The sequence below is a fragment of the Epinephelus lanceolatus genome, chromosome 10, assembly GCF_041903045.1.
Source record: "Epinephelus lanceolatus isolate andai-2023 chromosome 10, ASM4190304v1, whole genome shotgun sequence".
Lineage (NCBI taxonomy): Eukaryota > Metazoa > Chordata > Actinopteri > Perciformes > Serranidae > Epinephelus > Epinephelus lanceolatus.
Window position 1 is genome coordinate 6701491 of NC_135743.1, and position 15988 is coordinate 6717478.

A 15988-nucleotide genomic window follows, 5' to 3' on the forward strand; every position below is an offset into this window, starting at 1 on the left:
GTTTAAAAATACTGAAGTCAAAGTCCCCCAAAGACACAAAGAAGAAAGTCTCTCCTTTTTTTCATATTTTGTTTTTCAATATTTCATTTATTTGGATGATAATGATAATAATAACACATTTTATTTATGTAGCACCGTTCATACAAGAAATGCAGCACAGACTGACAACTGACAAAGGCTGCATCCCCGATCTTCTTCCAGCTGTTTCTGGGAACTTCCAATAAACCAGCAGCAGATGATCGCTCTAAAATACTAGCTGCTTGTGGCCGAACAGCACAATTTGCTGTTTCTGTTTTAGAGTGTCAAAGACGAATTTATGTGGGTGTGAAACTACTTCGACAGGAAGGCAATCCAGGCACTCTGATGCATGACAGGTGAAACAAATAGAAAAAAATAGTTAACTTTCTGGATATCTTATCTCATATCACTAATAACTATTTTTTTCATTATTGTCTGTTTGTTTAACCTGTCATGTCATTATATGGGTCATGTGATGGCCTCTGATTGGTTCCTGCCACTATAGAGGTGGGGTCATACCTGTATTGTATGTTTTTTTAAGCCCTGCAGTGGTCGAAACATGTTGGCTCTTTTAATGATTTGGCCACTACAATAAAGGCATTTTAATATGTCCTTCCTTGTTTTTCTATATATTTTTTCGGAGTGCCTGGATCCCTTTCCTTCTGATGCTGTTGTTTCCTGTTCTACACGAGCACCCGACACAAGGTTTTGATCTGCGTTTGTATACACAAAGCAACCAATCGTCTGTCCCTCTTTTTCTACTTCAAGGTTTATTAATAAAATACATCATATCGGATGGCGCAGAGAGTCGTGTACTTCCCAAAACCTGATCCAGAATTTCAGGCAGTATCTGAGGCATTTGCGACACTGATGTTGGTATCTGAACACCTCTAATTAAAACCACGGTTTCTGAACTTTGTCTCAACTTGCCCTAGAATTAGAAAAACATGAATTAGTTATTTCCAGGTAACTTGCTGGATTAATGTATTATTTTTGAAATTACAGCCCCATAAAATAAAGTGATTTACTTTCTAGCCGATGGTATAAATGCAGTTTCAAAGCCTTGCTCATACTGCCAGGAATACAAAGTATCTCAGAAGATGCTGAATCACTTAATATTTATATTTTAATTCCTTCGTTCATCAGAAAAAATGCCAACGCCATGACCTCAGTGTCCTTAATGGTAGCCACAGACCTGGTTACAGCAATACGTATAAAATAAAGAACAACATAAACAGGCCAAGACAACTGCCACACACTAAAAGTATGACTCATGTACAGTTAAGATGCATGTACATGTCTTTGAGTTTTTGAATAATCCAAATGAAGTAAAAGGTTTATTCAAAGTCCATAACTTTATTTGAATTTGTTTTATAAGCCCTAAGAATGAAAACCACCTTTTAAGATCCTCTAACATCTTTGCTGTTTGACCTCTGACCCCAGGAAAGACAGTCGACGCTGAGGAAAGACTCCCGGTCCAGCCAGTCGAGCCGGGGGAAGATGCAGAGGGCCAACTCCGTCACAGTGGATGGTCAAGGACTGCAGGTGAGTCGTTTTAAACCTCAGTGTCAAATTCTCCTGCTTTAATTTGCTCTGTTTTTACCATATCATATAGTCGCATTATTGCAGTTGCAGGAAAATGTGCCTACGTACAAAGGATCATTCCATTCATCCTATATGGGGGTGCAGAATATCTGATTTCACATAAAGTGGCTTGGTTTCTCTCAATGAATCATGGTATATAACCTATTTTGGTATAAATGTATTATTCAGAGCACTCACATGAGAACATGGCGGCCATAGAGCTCTAAATATTGTTTGAGCTTGTGAACGGCCCTGTCAAAGTCAGCGGGGGGAGGCAAGTTAAAACAGCTTAATGCAGCGTCTCTCTAAGAGAAAGTCGAATGTTCTGTTTGTAGCCGCGGAAAGCAAGAAGGAACTGAACATAGTGACGTGCTTTGTCTGTCTGTTGATGTGTTGAACTACACGCTCACCCCGACAACAACAGCGCTATAAAATGAGTTCCTATGAGAAGTCAAGATAAATTGTTTAATGGGATGTTTCACCTGTTTTCTCTGGTGTGGGGAAAAAAGGAAACTATTGTCGCAAATGAGGACGTGGATCAATGGGTAAAAAAAAAAAGAGAACGACTATGACGACTAAGATTCGACTTCCACTGTAGATAGGTGGGGTTTTAAAAGTTTATTTAACCAGGAAGTCCCATTGAGATTGAAAATGAGAGACCTGGCCGAGGTCACAGCCACTCAAAACACATTTAAAATGCAACAAATACAACATATAATAAAAAAAATCCACAATAAAACAAAAAGTATTCAAACATCGTGGCCTCTCAAGGAAACAAGCACATGTCTCTGTCATCACATTCTTTATGATGCCCTGAAATTCATCAAAAGATATAAGTATACTTTACCCCGGATATAACCCGGGGTAAAGTAAAAAGCAACCACTTGGAGGAGTGTAGCTGGTAACTCCCAGAGCTGATACACAGAAGGGTGCAGAGGTAGGCTGGAAGTTTGCCCAATATTGCTTTATAGATAAAAATCTATCAGTGCTGTTGTCTGTGAGTGGTCGATGACGTCCAACCCACCAAATTATAAAGAATGCAGTAATGAGTCAGTGTTAAAACTGTAAAAACATGACACACTTTTTGTCTTGAGCCTGATTTTTAAAATTATCCGATAGCCAGATCTGAGGTGATTTGTTGCTGAAAAATGGGGTAAAGGATCTTAGATTTAAAGTGGGGCCAGACTGTAGTGATTCAGAGTGATCAAGAGAATCCTGAACTGAAATCTAAAACGAACAGGGAGTCAGTGTGATTCAGCAGGACTGAGGAGGTACTGTATTTAGCTACTGCGTCCTGCACTGATCGTAGACCAGCAACGTTAACATTAATTTTAAGAGACTATCCATGCATCAGACCTTTGTTCTGAAATGAACCTCTGCAGTTGGTCTGAGGACATAAGATGTGGCTCTGCAGGCCCTGCTGGTAATCAGTATCATACAGCAGAGCCCAGTCCGCCCTGATCCTCTCTAATATCTGTCAGCCAGCACGCCGGCGATGGAAACCTGCCGCTGTCTGTGGCGACTGCTCGTCTCCGCGTGGCTGGGAGAGAAATATGATGAATCATATCCCAGGCACATCCATCTATGCCTCTCGCCGGCTAACCAGCATAATAATCAAGATTATTATTTATAATTACAGGAAGTAATGGATCACTCTGGACTGGACAGGGAGCTCATTAATTCACCCTTGGCCTGCTGGGATAGCAGACAGGGGGAGTTAAGCGCTTCATCTGTGTCAGGGAGAGCACGGGGCGAGTTGTCTGCACGGTTCAAACAGGGGGAGCCGCTGGATTAGAGCTTGTTTATGTGGCTCTTTGTGAGCTTGGCCTCCAGGCACCGCAGGCTCTGTCTGTCTGTCTGTCTGTCTGTCTGGTCACTGTTTCACTTCACTGCTCAGAGAAAATCCTTCCCCACGTCACCCGAGACAAACTGCCCTGCCAATTAGGAAGCGGTGACAAATAACTATAATGACTGAATTGTGAATCATGAATTATCAGGTTGAGAGTATTGATTGGCTGAGAGATGGATGGGTTGTTTTACTGTACTGTGTATCCATGGCTGCCTGGTTAGTAAAACCTTGTCTGCATTTAATATCATCTGCCACCATATCTCTAAGAAAATGGTAATATCTGCTACATTTGTGGGTAAAAACTGGAGCAAAAGTGTGATATCATGTAGTTTTTGTGACATATTTTGCTTGAGATACTCTATATTTTTCTTATTATCAACAAATTTTATTTACACATCTTTTATTTAGCGGGAACGTCCCATTGTGGTACAATATCTCTTCTTCAAGGGATTCTTTTAATCCATAATCCCATGAAAAGACCAAACACTACAAAGTCTAATATCATCCCTCTGTGCCATAGAGCTCCGTTGTTGTCCAAAAAGTATAAAAATAGATCAGTTAGTGTAGTTGATGACTATTTTTCACCACTGAAAATATTCCCTAACAAAATGCACCACAGATCAGTCTCTCTCTCACACGGGCTGTTTTTCTGATTGTTGTGGCCTGAAATTCTGATTTCACAGCAGCTTTTCAAAAAAAATGTGGTGAATGTTGCAGTGTTCATAGGCATTCTTTTGCAACTAAATTGCAGGGACAAGTGAAAATTGCAAAAATAGTTGTGACGCTGTTTCAGATTCGGAACGTATTATTTTGAGAATTCAGTGTTCCCCACAGAGTTAGAATCTATTTATGATGGTAGGCGGGTGGGGCAGCAAGAGCTGATTAACGCAGCGCTGAAGGAACGCTCTCTTTACCCAGTTAGCATAAGCTAACAGGGCTTAACATGATCTCATCACTGCTTGTCATATTTTGCTGCTTGGGCAGAAGTCCAATCTCAAATCATCACCGAAACGGCTCAACTCTGTCGTTAAATGTTTTCAACGTCAATTTATGTTCACTAAAAGTTCTTATTTTTGCCACTGACAGGCTCAGAATCTGCCAATGTTATGGAAAGGATCCCTACAGAGATAGGCATTTTTGTTAAAGAGAAAGATCCTTTTTGTTTAACCAGAAACAGCCCGAAATCACTATTGCCAAACCCACCAGACTCCATTTAAATAAACAGTAGTTTTATCATCGTAAAAACACACCTCATTCAAACTCAAGAAACAAAGTAAAACACACAGAAACCATTGTGTGGTTTGTCTTTCCACTGTTTCAACAATTACCAACTCTGCTTTGGTTGAAATAAACCCTAAATTCCCTCAGTTAGATGTGAAAATACGCTGGATCTATACATGCTAAAATTACTGTTTATTAAAATGGAGTCTGGTGGGATTGATGATCGCAATTTCGGGCTTTTCGGATTAAACAAAAATGCTTTACCCATGCTTTTTGTTTGGCTGTTGGTAAAAAAGTCGTGAGCCTCCAAAGACCTGTAGTTCGTGAAGTTGCAAATCCCTACGTGATGACATCATAGCCCATCATTAAAATGGCGCTGAGTAATATTAGCACTGTCATACTGTCTCCAAACGTGCATGGAATTCACTAAAACACACTAGTCTAATACATTATTGCATTAGTGGCTGTAATGTACTAATGTTATGATCATTTTAATCATAGTGATAGTAAATATAATAGTGTCTCCTATGTGAGTTTCGATACTTCACTTGCCAGTGTTTGCCAGCTGAAGGAAACAACAGTTTTTCCCCTTGCAGACTCCGCCCTAACCACGCCCCCTAACCATGACTGTATCCATTTACTCCTGCTTGAGTTACGTTTGCTGAAAGTGACAGTGCCCAGCTGTTTTAAGGGAATTATTGAGACTTTAGAGAAATTAAACAGTTTTTACAGATATGTGTCTTCAATCAGAATAACAGGGTTTTGGGGCTGAGTGCCACAGACAGAGTGGGGAAGTCAAAGTTTTGACATGTGAACTGACACATTTAATGGGACCCTTTGAATATACTACACCAGCTGATCAGAAAAAGAACATTTATGTGATTCATTTTGCCTTAGCAATACATTCTTTGGGGACTTTATCACTGCTCTCCTTTATAATTAGATATTATAATTAACACAAGATTAAATTTGGACTCAGGCAAAGAATCGGTGAGCGCCCACACTTTGCCGTAGCCAGGTACCACTTGTGCACCTCTGCAGTGAAACAGGAAAAGTGTGAAATGAATCCGATGACTGGCATTGCTTGGAAGTGCCGTATATACTCGACAAAACGTCTGAGGGATATGGCTTGAAAGTGAATTCCTGTGAAGCATCCTGCAGTCTCCAAACACCAACGGTTTGTTTTGACATCTCCCATTCAGATCACAACAATAGAGGGCACTCATCCTCTGCTAGTGTTTGTCAATCCGAAGAGCGGGGGGAAGCAGGGAGAGAGGTAAGTACACAATCTGTCTCAACATGCTACAAGAGGCCTCTGAAGCTGCGCTCCTCAGCCGCAGAGGGAAGTCGGCACCGTGGCCTCTGGCTGCCAAGTGCTCTAGGCTTACTTAGTCAAATAAAAACACAATAACATTAACCTAAAGCGCCGGACGCCTTCACCGTCAGCTCATACCTCCCCACCTCCCACCCTCCTCACTGTCACGTCCCTGGCTGGTCCCCTTTCTTTAACCCAGGGCTAATTGGGTTATTACTGAAACATATTCATTCACTCCTTATTACGCCGGCCCTCATTTGTTTAAATTATGAGATCAAAATATGACTTCAGCCAGTTGATATAATGAAATTGAAATTAAAATGAATTAGTCTTTCTAATGGTTTCTCCTCAAGGGGACTTTGGGTATGTCCCACCCTGCTGTCCACTCCGCTGCCTTGTCAACGCTGTGATTGGACGCCGGTCTGCGTCGGCATTTACAGGACAAAATCTGGCACTGAATACACATTGTTTTAGGCCTAATCTGTGAGATGTGATTTGAATTTTTGCATTATTACTTCTGTTTGTCGTCTTGATGTTTTCTGATCTCTCTATATTTTCACTCCTGTAGGATTTACAGAAAGTTCCAGTATCTTCTGAACCCGAGACAAGTGTACAACCTGGCCAAGAATGGACCCATGCCGGGGTACGTACTGTGTTCAGACATGGTCAGATCACTTCAAGGAAAGGGTCACATTTTTTGTCTTAAAGATCAGATGCACATATGTACATTAAAACAGTTTTGCTTGCTGTAATGGTGGAAAAAGTATCCGCAGAAGTAAAAGTAGTAGTAATGCTCTGTAAAAATACTCCTAAACTGAAGAAGTAAAACTAAAAAGCTTACACTCCTAAGTAAAAGTACTTGTTGACAGTAATTTTATTAGTGATCCTTTAACTGTTAATGTTAGAACTGGTGGAGGTGAAGCACATTTTAAAGCTACAGTTAGTAACTTATAAAAATAACTTTCGTCATTTTTGGCTGAAACTGTTACAATATCCACACAGAAGTACATGACAGATACAACCTGTGATAAAAATCATGTTCCTCTCCCTTTGCTTTTAATGGCATTACTGCTTGTGAAGGAAAACAACCAATCAGTGCCGAGGAGCCTCTAAAGCGGCTGTCAATCATATTGATCACTCCGTGAACTGTAATCAAACTGTCAAATAAGGCAGTGCTGATCAAATATGAATCAAGATTCTGATGAGAGCTGTTTTAGAAAGTTTGCTCTGGCTGGTGGGTGGTGCTTCGTTTTTGCTCGACTGTTTCCAACATGGCTGCTGGGTCACTAACTGTCTTATTTAACAGCTAAACAGTACACTAAAATATATTTCTGAAAACCTCTGAGGCGAGAAATAGACGATGCAGTAACAGAATCTTGATTCATATTTGATCAGCGCTGCCTAGTTTGACAGTTTGACAGCAGTTCACGAGCAGTGATTTACATGATTGAAAGCTGTGTCATAGACTTTTCGGCTCTGATTGGTTGATTTCTTTCAGATGCTGTAGATTCTTGCAAATGCCATCAAGCCCAATTCAGACCAAAGATTTGCGATGTTCTAGAAAAGTTTTGCCTCATTGTGAATCTTTGGTCTGAATTGGGTTAGGGTTAGGGTTAGGACATGATTTATTTCCAAAAAAATTTTCTGTTGTCTATAATGCTGTGTGGATATAGTGACCGTTTCAGCAAATATGACAAAAGGTTATTTGCATGCCAACTGAAGCTTAACTCCTTTGTAATATATACTTTAATTAAAAGAATAGTATCATATTTTGTAAATTGATAGCATTTTTTCATGAAATCTTAATCTGTAGAGTAACTTAGAGTCAGATAAATGTGGAGCAGTAAAAAGTACAATATTTCCCTCTGGAAATGTAGTGGAGGACAAGTATAAAGTCGTATAAAAGTGAAATCCTCAAATTAAGTAAAAGAACCTAAAAAATTATATGCAGTGTCCTTCAATCACAGCTCAGCATGGAAACACAAAAAGGAAACTTTTTACAAAAACACAAACTTTTGAATATTTGTTGGGAAGGGATCTTATAATGTTTTAACAGGATGAAGGAAAACTGCAAACAAAAACCATTTTCAGTTCATACGGACATGTCAGCTTGGGTTTAAGAGACAGACTTAAAAATCATGACCTGATCCTTTAAGTTTACCAGATACATAAAGTCCATTTTCTATGTTAAAAAAGAAAGCAGGTGTAATAACTCAAATTAATAACTGCTTAGAGACAAATAACTTTTAAAAATGTGAGAAAAGTGCCAAACTAAAACAAAGAGATTTTCATAGATCTATGTTATACACTACAGTGATGAACAATTTTAGGTTTTCAGTGGCAAAACTACATCTTAAATACATTATTGCATTACTTATTACTTATTTTTGTTAATTTATTTTAAAAGTTATGAAATACACTGCAGAAAACCTTTCACAAGGTTGCAACACTTTTTGAAGAAGCAAGATGAGAAATATTGTTCAGAAAAGATAAATTAATCCTAAATGTGAATGTTTTGATACAGAATATGACACTATTCACATCAAGTTGCATTTCAAACCCCTTTTAGACATTTGAAATACTCAGTAATGGCATTAATTGTTCTTGGAATCAAAACAGAAAGAAGGAAAGACTGACAAATCATACAGTATCAGATAATGATCTTGTGTTTACAAACAGGCTTGTTGTTGCTCACATATAATAACCACCATCACATGCAAGAGAGGCCTTTAATATTAGAGCCCCCTCTCACTTCCCTCACACAGCACAGACACAAATGAGGTGAGTTCACACATAACAAATCCTGGAGACGACAGCGTCATGCTGTAGTCTCAGATGAGCAGCGGCTCCATATGCATAAGCCTGCATGTGAACGTAGAGCCGGTGACACAGGCGACTGACGGATAGAGAGGTTCAAACTCTCACCATACCACATGTGATCATGCATACAGACGAGGAGCTCTCTGCAGGCTGTAGGTGCAGGCGGCATCAGGTTTCCTATGGTTCACATCTGTGATTAAGAAAATGAATGGATCATTTACATGCATAAGGCTCCTTCGCCACTTTGGTGGCACACAACATACAGGAATGCCTGTCCGCCGTGCTGCCACGTTGTTTGGCTTTGATTAGATCTGAAAACAGACTCTTTGTGGCTTATAAAAAATAAATACACAGCAGCACACGCAGGGTGCAAAAAAACCTCCACGAGGTTGTTTCGACTGTCTGTGCGTGAAGCTGGCACAGCTCTCGCGCCACAGATTGTGCCAACGCAGCTCCAAGTTTTTGGGGCTGACCTTGTGTGCCCTGTTTTGTCTCTCTTCTCTTGGTGTCCCTGCACGTGGCCTGAAACATCACCTGCATCCCCTCTGCTGTCTGGAGCCGAACCCAGAGCTTCTCCTCAGAGCTGACAACATTCCAGATGACCTTGCCCCGCTGTAACCTTGTTAATATTTAGTCAAGTGTACGCACTGCCGCACACATTAGAGAGGTGAACGGTCACCGTCGGACACTGCAGGCCGAAGCAGCCGCACGCACTGCTGTCAATTAGCTGCCTCACTAATGCAATTACAACAAATTAAGTGTTTGTTTCTTGGTATTTAAATATCCCCAAAGTTGCCTTTCATGTTTGCGGCCGTCTGTTTTGCGTCTAATGTGGTTTGTGGTCCCAGTTGGAGAGTAATTGAGCGAATCATTTACCCGCCATACGAGGCTTGGAGGCTGGCTCATTCAGTTAGGGCTTTGTTATTGTGAAGGAACGGAAGAAGTTGGACTGAACATTGCCTGTCATGATCCAATTAACCCCCGAACAGGCAGGCTAGCTTGCCCAATGAATAATTGTCAGTGCGACATGTGTTATTTTGTGGGATCAGAGGGGGTTTGCAGTGAAGCAGCGTGCTCAGAAACATGCTCATGATCTGCACACAGATCTGTGATCACTTTTCTTATTGTCAAGAGAAAAGCTTTATGTCTTAAAGAACCATTCCTTTGAACACTTGAACAAAGCTATCATTTTTAGAGCAAAATAAAAAGAATAATTTTCTATAAAACAAAACATGACAGTACTGTATAGCAGAGTAAAAAACCTTGAAAAGGAAGCAGGAATACACAGAATAGTGATAACGCAGCACTGAATGTATTCCATAAAGTGATTTTTTTTTTAACTTTTTTATCACCTTTAGAGCAACAGGATATAAAACATAAACCTGACACAATACAGTCATACAAAATAACCTAGGCGAGACAAGCTGCAGACCACTGTTCGAGATCAACAGACAGCAAAACCAGTTGTGTTTTAGTGAGTCATTGCTGTATTTCCAGCTGTTTTCTTGGCTCCAAATTTTGGTGTTTATAGCAACCTATCAGCAGGGATAGTGCCACGAAAAGATGTCTTTTTTTATTGAGACATTGGTGCGTTTAGTGCCACGACTAGCAGTTGTTTGTTACAGAGACATGTCTGTGTGTCCTAGTGGGATACTACCACAAAAAGGGGTTCTTTTTTACCGATATAAAATTGTGCTACCAACAGCAGGTATTTTAAGCTGAAATATGAAATTTTCCTAACCATAGCCAAGTGGCTTTTGAGTCTCAAACTAAACCTCAACCACAATGTCACTGAAACAGAAAGTTTTAACCTATCGATAACATAGTAACGTGCAGTGTAACATATCTGTGATTTGCAGAAACATACAATGCCAATATTTTTTCTGTCAATTAGGCTGCAACGTCCTTCGGTATATATATATAAGAAATAGTCTCTAAATGACTGTTTGAGAAACAACTGGTTTATATATTTGTTCATGCATCACCTTTATTACATGTAAAACATGAAATATTCCCTTATTTGGTTTAAAAACGATGTTTTATGGTCATTTCTGTATTCTGTCGCCTTCAAATGTGCAAAGACAATTTGTGACAAAAATAGTTTACCTAAATAAGTCTCTACATATTGAGTCTTAATAAGGTCAGAAAAAGATTAATAATAATATTTATACCAACACAGCAGAACACAAACAATGAAGCATGTCAACAAACACAAGAGTTACATTTTCAGCCTTATATCAGCAGTCATACGGTACGTTTAAGGGTTAATTTTCCCACTGAAATTATTGGTTGAAAAGAGAAGCAAATCTGCATATTGTAGAATAAATGTCATCATTATAAAGATGTAAACATTAAAAGTGTTCACCAGAGAGATGATGACAAATTGTAAATAAGCACAAAACATTTATAACTTTTGCATATTTGCAGGATAAAACACAAAGTGAGAAGTGATGTACGGAGCGGACTGTGTTTGTTTGCAGGCTGAACTTCTTCAGAGATGTTCCTGACTTCAGAGTGCTGGCCTGCGGAGGGGACGGCACTGTGGGCTGGATCCTGGACTTCATAGGTAAAGAACATTTTGTACATTTCATAATATTTAATCACAGTGTTATCAAGAATCTGGTCCCAGTTATTATTTTACACATATTAAAATCTCCTGAGGTGTTTCGTTATATTTACTCATATAGACTCTCTGTGCTGGTAATGTAAGGTAACATTATAGAACTTAAGCAATTCATTTCCTTTTTTGGTAAAATTGCATTTGTTTTTATTAGTTTTCATAGTCAGCCTGTTGTTCAGCCTGAAATGGTAAAGTGTACTTTATAGGCTGTATATAAACACTTTCATTACATGCGAGCCTGCGTATTCAGGGGTGGTAAAATGGAATGATTACGTGAGTTGGAAAACAACATGCTTGTCATCATTTGATGGGGAAAAATCACCTGGCCTCCTCCTATTTGGTCTCGAAGACATGTTACTTGTTCTGGCTCTCAAAAATTGCCTCAATTTTTTATCAATCAAAACAAAGAGAGGTAATAACGGTCTCTTGAAATAGACTGTACAACTGCACGCTCATATTGACTTGTAGGTTTACAAGTGGGGCTGCAAAACGGATTTGATGCTTTCTTTGCAAGTCATTGCAGTGAGTTTGTTTTTCTTGGTTTGGCCTTGTTTCGCATCGTGTTGTGATATTTTGTCCCGCTGCTCCAGATAAGGCCAACCTGGACAGGAACCCCCCCGTGTGTATACTTCCTCTTGGCACGGGCAACGACCTGGCAAGATGTCTGCGATGGGGAGGAGGTACTGACAGAAAATAGATACATCGCAGTGAAATACATGGCCTTAATTCACCTTATTACATTCACAGCTAAATACAGTGTGCATTCTACACATATACAGATACAGTAATCTACAGATTATTTTTAAACTTAATGGATTAATGTCTATAAAATGTGTAGAAAACAGTGAAAATGTCCATCACAGTTCTGTCTTCAAAGTCTTGTTTTGCTGTAATGTATGGAAGTCCTTTTCTGCCAGTGTGATGGAAAAAAAAAACATGTTCCGTCATATAATAAGAAACTTAATCAAAATAATTACTCAGTATTTCAAAATATTGTCTTAAATGATACTTCCCTTGCAAAATGATTATTTTTGTAACAATTACTCACAGCGTGTTAACTTGAATTTGTGAAGAAAACTCCACGTTGAACGGAGAATCCAAAAAAGGCGAACATTTATCATAAATTAAAATAAATGGAGAGCACGCTGAAAACAGCAAAACTATATCAAACTTTCACACAACTCATGCAGTATAATCCAAGACTTATTTATCCACTTGGATGCTCAGTACTTCTCAAACACATATTTACACTAAAACATCATGATATAAAATATGTCAGTACAAACAGTCTCCTGCAAGGCCGAGTACTGTGCCCGGGCACGAGTGTGCGTTTGGCCTCTGCTCAAGCAAAGCTCATGCGTACGCGCAAGCTTAGGGCACCCTACTCAGAGGCAAAATTGTTTTAAATCATAATGTTTTAGTGAAGGGAAGTACAGGATAAATGAGACTTGGATTATACTATAGTTGTGTGAGAGTTTGTAAACTGATGTTGTGTTTTCACATCTGCCCTCACATATGTTCGGTTCGGTTCAATCAAACTCAAAGTCGTTTGCCCCCAAAGTGTGGTTCGTTTGGGCAGGTGTGAACACAGCAATCACACTCAGGTGTGCACCAAATCAACCGGGCCGAGACCTTCTTGAAGAGGTGGTCTCAGTCTGGTTACAAACGAACTCTGGTGCGGTTCATTTGTGGTGAGAAGGTGTTCCGACCTGGATCTGAACCAACTGCAGTCACATGACACATTGTTTGGGTTAAACATGAGCATGTTACAGTCCTGGAGGATTATTAATGTGCACCTCCTCCTGTACTGCCTTAATATGCACATTCAGCACATCCAAAATTTAAATTCTGTTAAGGGCAAAATCACTGATACATAGCACCAATAAAAATGTGCATACAAAATCAGTTGAGCATTAAATGAAAATCAAAAGTAAATAACAGTAAAAGAAAATTAAAAAAAAGATTTTAATTACATATTACTAGCTGCACAAGTCCCTTTTCTGAAGCTCAAAAGAAAATCACCCAATATCATCCCTATAAATCAATAAACCCAAGCAAACTCAGACATAGTCTGCACTCATGTTATTGTATGTCACTTAAAAGTATCAGTCACTTAGCTGAAGCTGTTCTGGGCTCATTTAAACACACATCTTGTGTTTGTTTGTTTGTTTGAGGCTATGAGGGCGAGAGCCTCCTGAAGATAATGCGGGACATCGAGAACAGTTCAGAGGTGATGCTGGACCGCTGGAAGATTGACGTCACACCCACAGACAAAGAGGAGCGAGGGGACCCGGTGCCTTACAGTATCGTCAACAACTACTTCTCCATCGGAGTGGTGAGTCAGACTTCAGTCACTGATCATGAGGCACTGATGAGACAGAGGAATGGGTAATGTATAGATTATATGGTCTTTGGTTGACAAATGTGAAGGGCAAACTTTTTTATAACTCTCCTTCATGAGTTTAATGGTTCATACTTTAGGTTTGCTGTTGATAGTTTATTGATTTCAGTCAAGGGATACCTGGATTTTAAAAAAAGAGGGCTGTCGCCTTCAAATCAGAAAACTGTTATGTGTTGTTGATTTATAGACAAGTGATTTTAAAGGTCATATTTAATGGATAAGAAGCAAAAAGACCCATTCAGGACTCTGCCAAGCAGTATTTTGTAACTAGAGCTGTCAAGCGATTAAAAAAAAAAAAAAAATCATGTAATCTAACCTATTATATGATTTGAGATTAATTATTCTAAATGAGTCACATATATCAGCTTTTGCTGTGAAAGTATTTTAAAATTTCAGTTTAAATGAATTTTGACAAATACGCTGTAGTAAAGCTGTTTTTGGACACAATTGTCCCCTCGACCACCGAAACTGGTCTGCAGTCCACTGCAAGTACTCTAAAAATTCCTTACTGCCGAAACTGCAGATAACTTTGCTCCTGTCAACAGTTCCTTCGGGTCCTTTTTGCAAATGTTAATGTTCCATTCACGGGGCAAAGCAGCATGTCTCGTCTGCCTCCATGTGACAAAGCCACTTTGGCCTTCAGTGACGCACCAGTCAATATATCAATATAAGGCATTACTTTGGCAGCCCTAATTATAACTTTTGTTTTTGCAGGATCTTTTAAACTCTACTTGCCTGTGACTGAAGGGTTACAGTGATGAGACACTTGTGCGCAGCTGGTGTAAGAAGCATATGGCAGCTTTTCAAACCTTTCACACCAAAGTTAAGTTTAATCGTGGTGACAAAGAGTCTCAGTCGCAGGATATCAGAGGTGCCAGTAAACAACTTAACCCAAATACAAACTCAAACAGAACAAAGACAAAAGGAGGATGGACTGACAACCAAAATTCTTGGTTCTGTTATTAAAGGCTGAATAAATAAAAACGCACAGTACCTGCAGTAACAGCGTAATCAGTCAATTTATTTGTTTTGATCACATCCAGGTTCGGCCTTTATTGAGATGTGCTCAAGCTTCAACCACCTCTGATTGATAAACAAGCCGTGTTGTGTCTTTGCATGGTGTTACGTAGCCGTCAGCACCCCCCCGTCCATCTCCACCATAATGACACTGATTTCACGTAGCTCATGTTACCCATTACTGATAAATGTCAGGGGGAAATATGGTAATTGACATTTACAGGTGGCAGAGGAGGGAGCCACTCGGTGTTGTGAGATTCATACAGACTGTGGCAGGGACATAAGTGATGCATGGCCTTACAAATGTTAGTTGAATAACACCTCCAGCCTGGGCCCCTAATGACCATGTTGGAGGATATTAGAGGACAGGTCTTGTTAACATTGTGATAGAGGAGAACAATGGCTGTCATCTGTCAGCAGTGTTGAACATATGGTGATGTGCATGGGGGGAAGTGGTTACAGTGTCAAATACATCTCTGAACAGTTGTCCTGATGGTTGAGTACATTAATACAAAGTATAAATGTCAGAACACAGTCATCTTTGCTTCAAGCTATTTTTTTTATATGGATTTAGTAGATTTGTTGGATTAGGGCTTCTTTTGGACGCCACTGTCAAGACAACTTATTTATAAAACATTTAAAGTCCCCCTCCACTCAAACATTGGTTTGTCTTCTGTTTTTGTTCCCTAAAATGTTTGACTTTAATCCTGACTTGTATCTGTACAAGTTTTGTGACGAGAGCGATGTTTTCAATTTCCTCCTCTGTGCATTTACCCCAAAATCTGAGATTCAAATGTAATTCGGGGAGACCATCAGTGTTGGGCAGCAGCGTCCCTGCAAGTAGTGACATCACTAACTTGACTACATTTCTCAGTAGCAACGTCACTACTTTCTAAGTCAAAAAGCTTTTCAGTAGCCGAGTAGCGTCGACAAAAGTTACAAGCTATTTTTCACAGGAAAAGCTCTGATGTGCAGTAGACTTTTTTTCCTGCGTAGGTCTGGATAAAAATAAGGATAATTAAAATGAGGATAAGTCGAGTGACTGACGCCAGCACCACCGCAAGGTATGTAGACGAGGGAAGCACCTCAGTATGACATCACAAACTAATCCTTCAGTTTATTCTGCTCGCCGCAAGACCCGCC

At 39.6% G+C, this 15988-nt stretch overlaps 1 protein-coding gene across 2 annotated transcripts in view; it reads left to right on the forward strand.

The window, feature by feature from the left end:
• The window catches only part of dgkb (diacylglycerol kinase, beta), a 112346-nt gene that overhangs the window by 47067 nt on the left and 49291 nt on the right, over positions 1 to 15988 (forward strand). For both annotated transcript variants that reach the window (XM_033641666.2, XM_033641667.2), the window contains 6 exons: positions 1462 to 1563; positions 5875 to 5948; positions 6556 to 6630; positions 11288 to 11373; positions 12018 to 12107; positions 13602 to 13762. In XM_033641666.2, coding sequence (XP_033497557.1) covers positions 1462 to 1563; positions 5875 to 5948; positions 6556 to 6630; positions 11288 to 11373; positions 12018 to 12107; positions 13602 to 13762 — 588 coding nt within the window. The remainder of the gene's footprint in view (positions 1 to 1461; positions 1564 to 5874; positions 5949 to 6555; positions 6631 to 11287; positions 11374 to 12017; positions 12108 to 13601; positions 13763 to 15988) is intronic.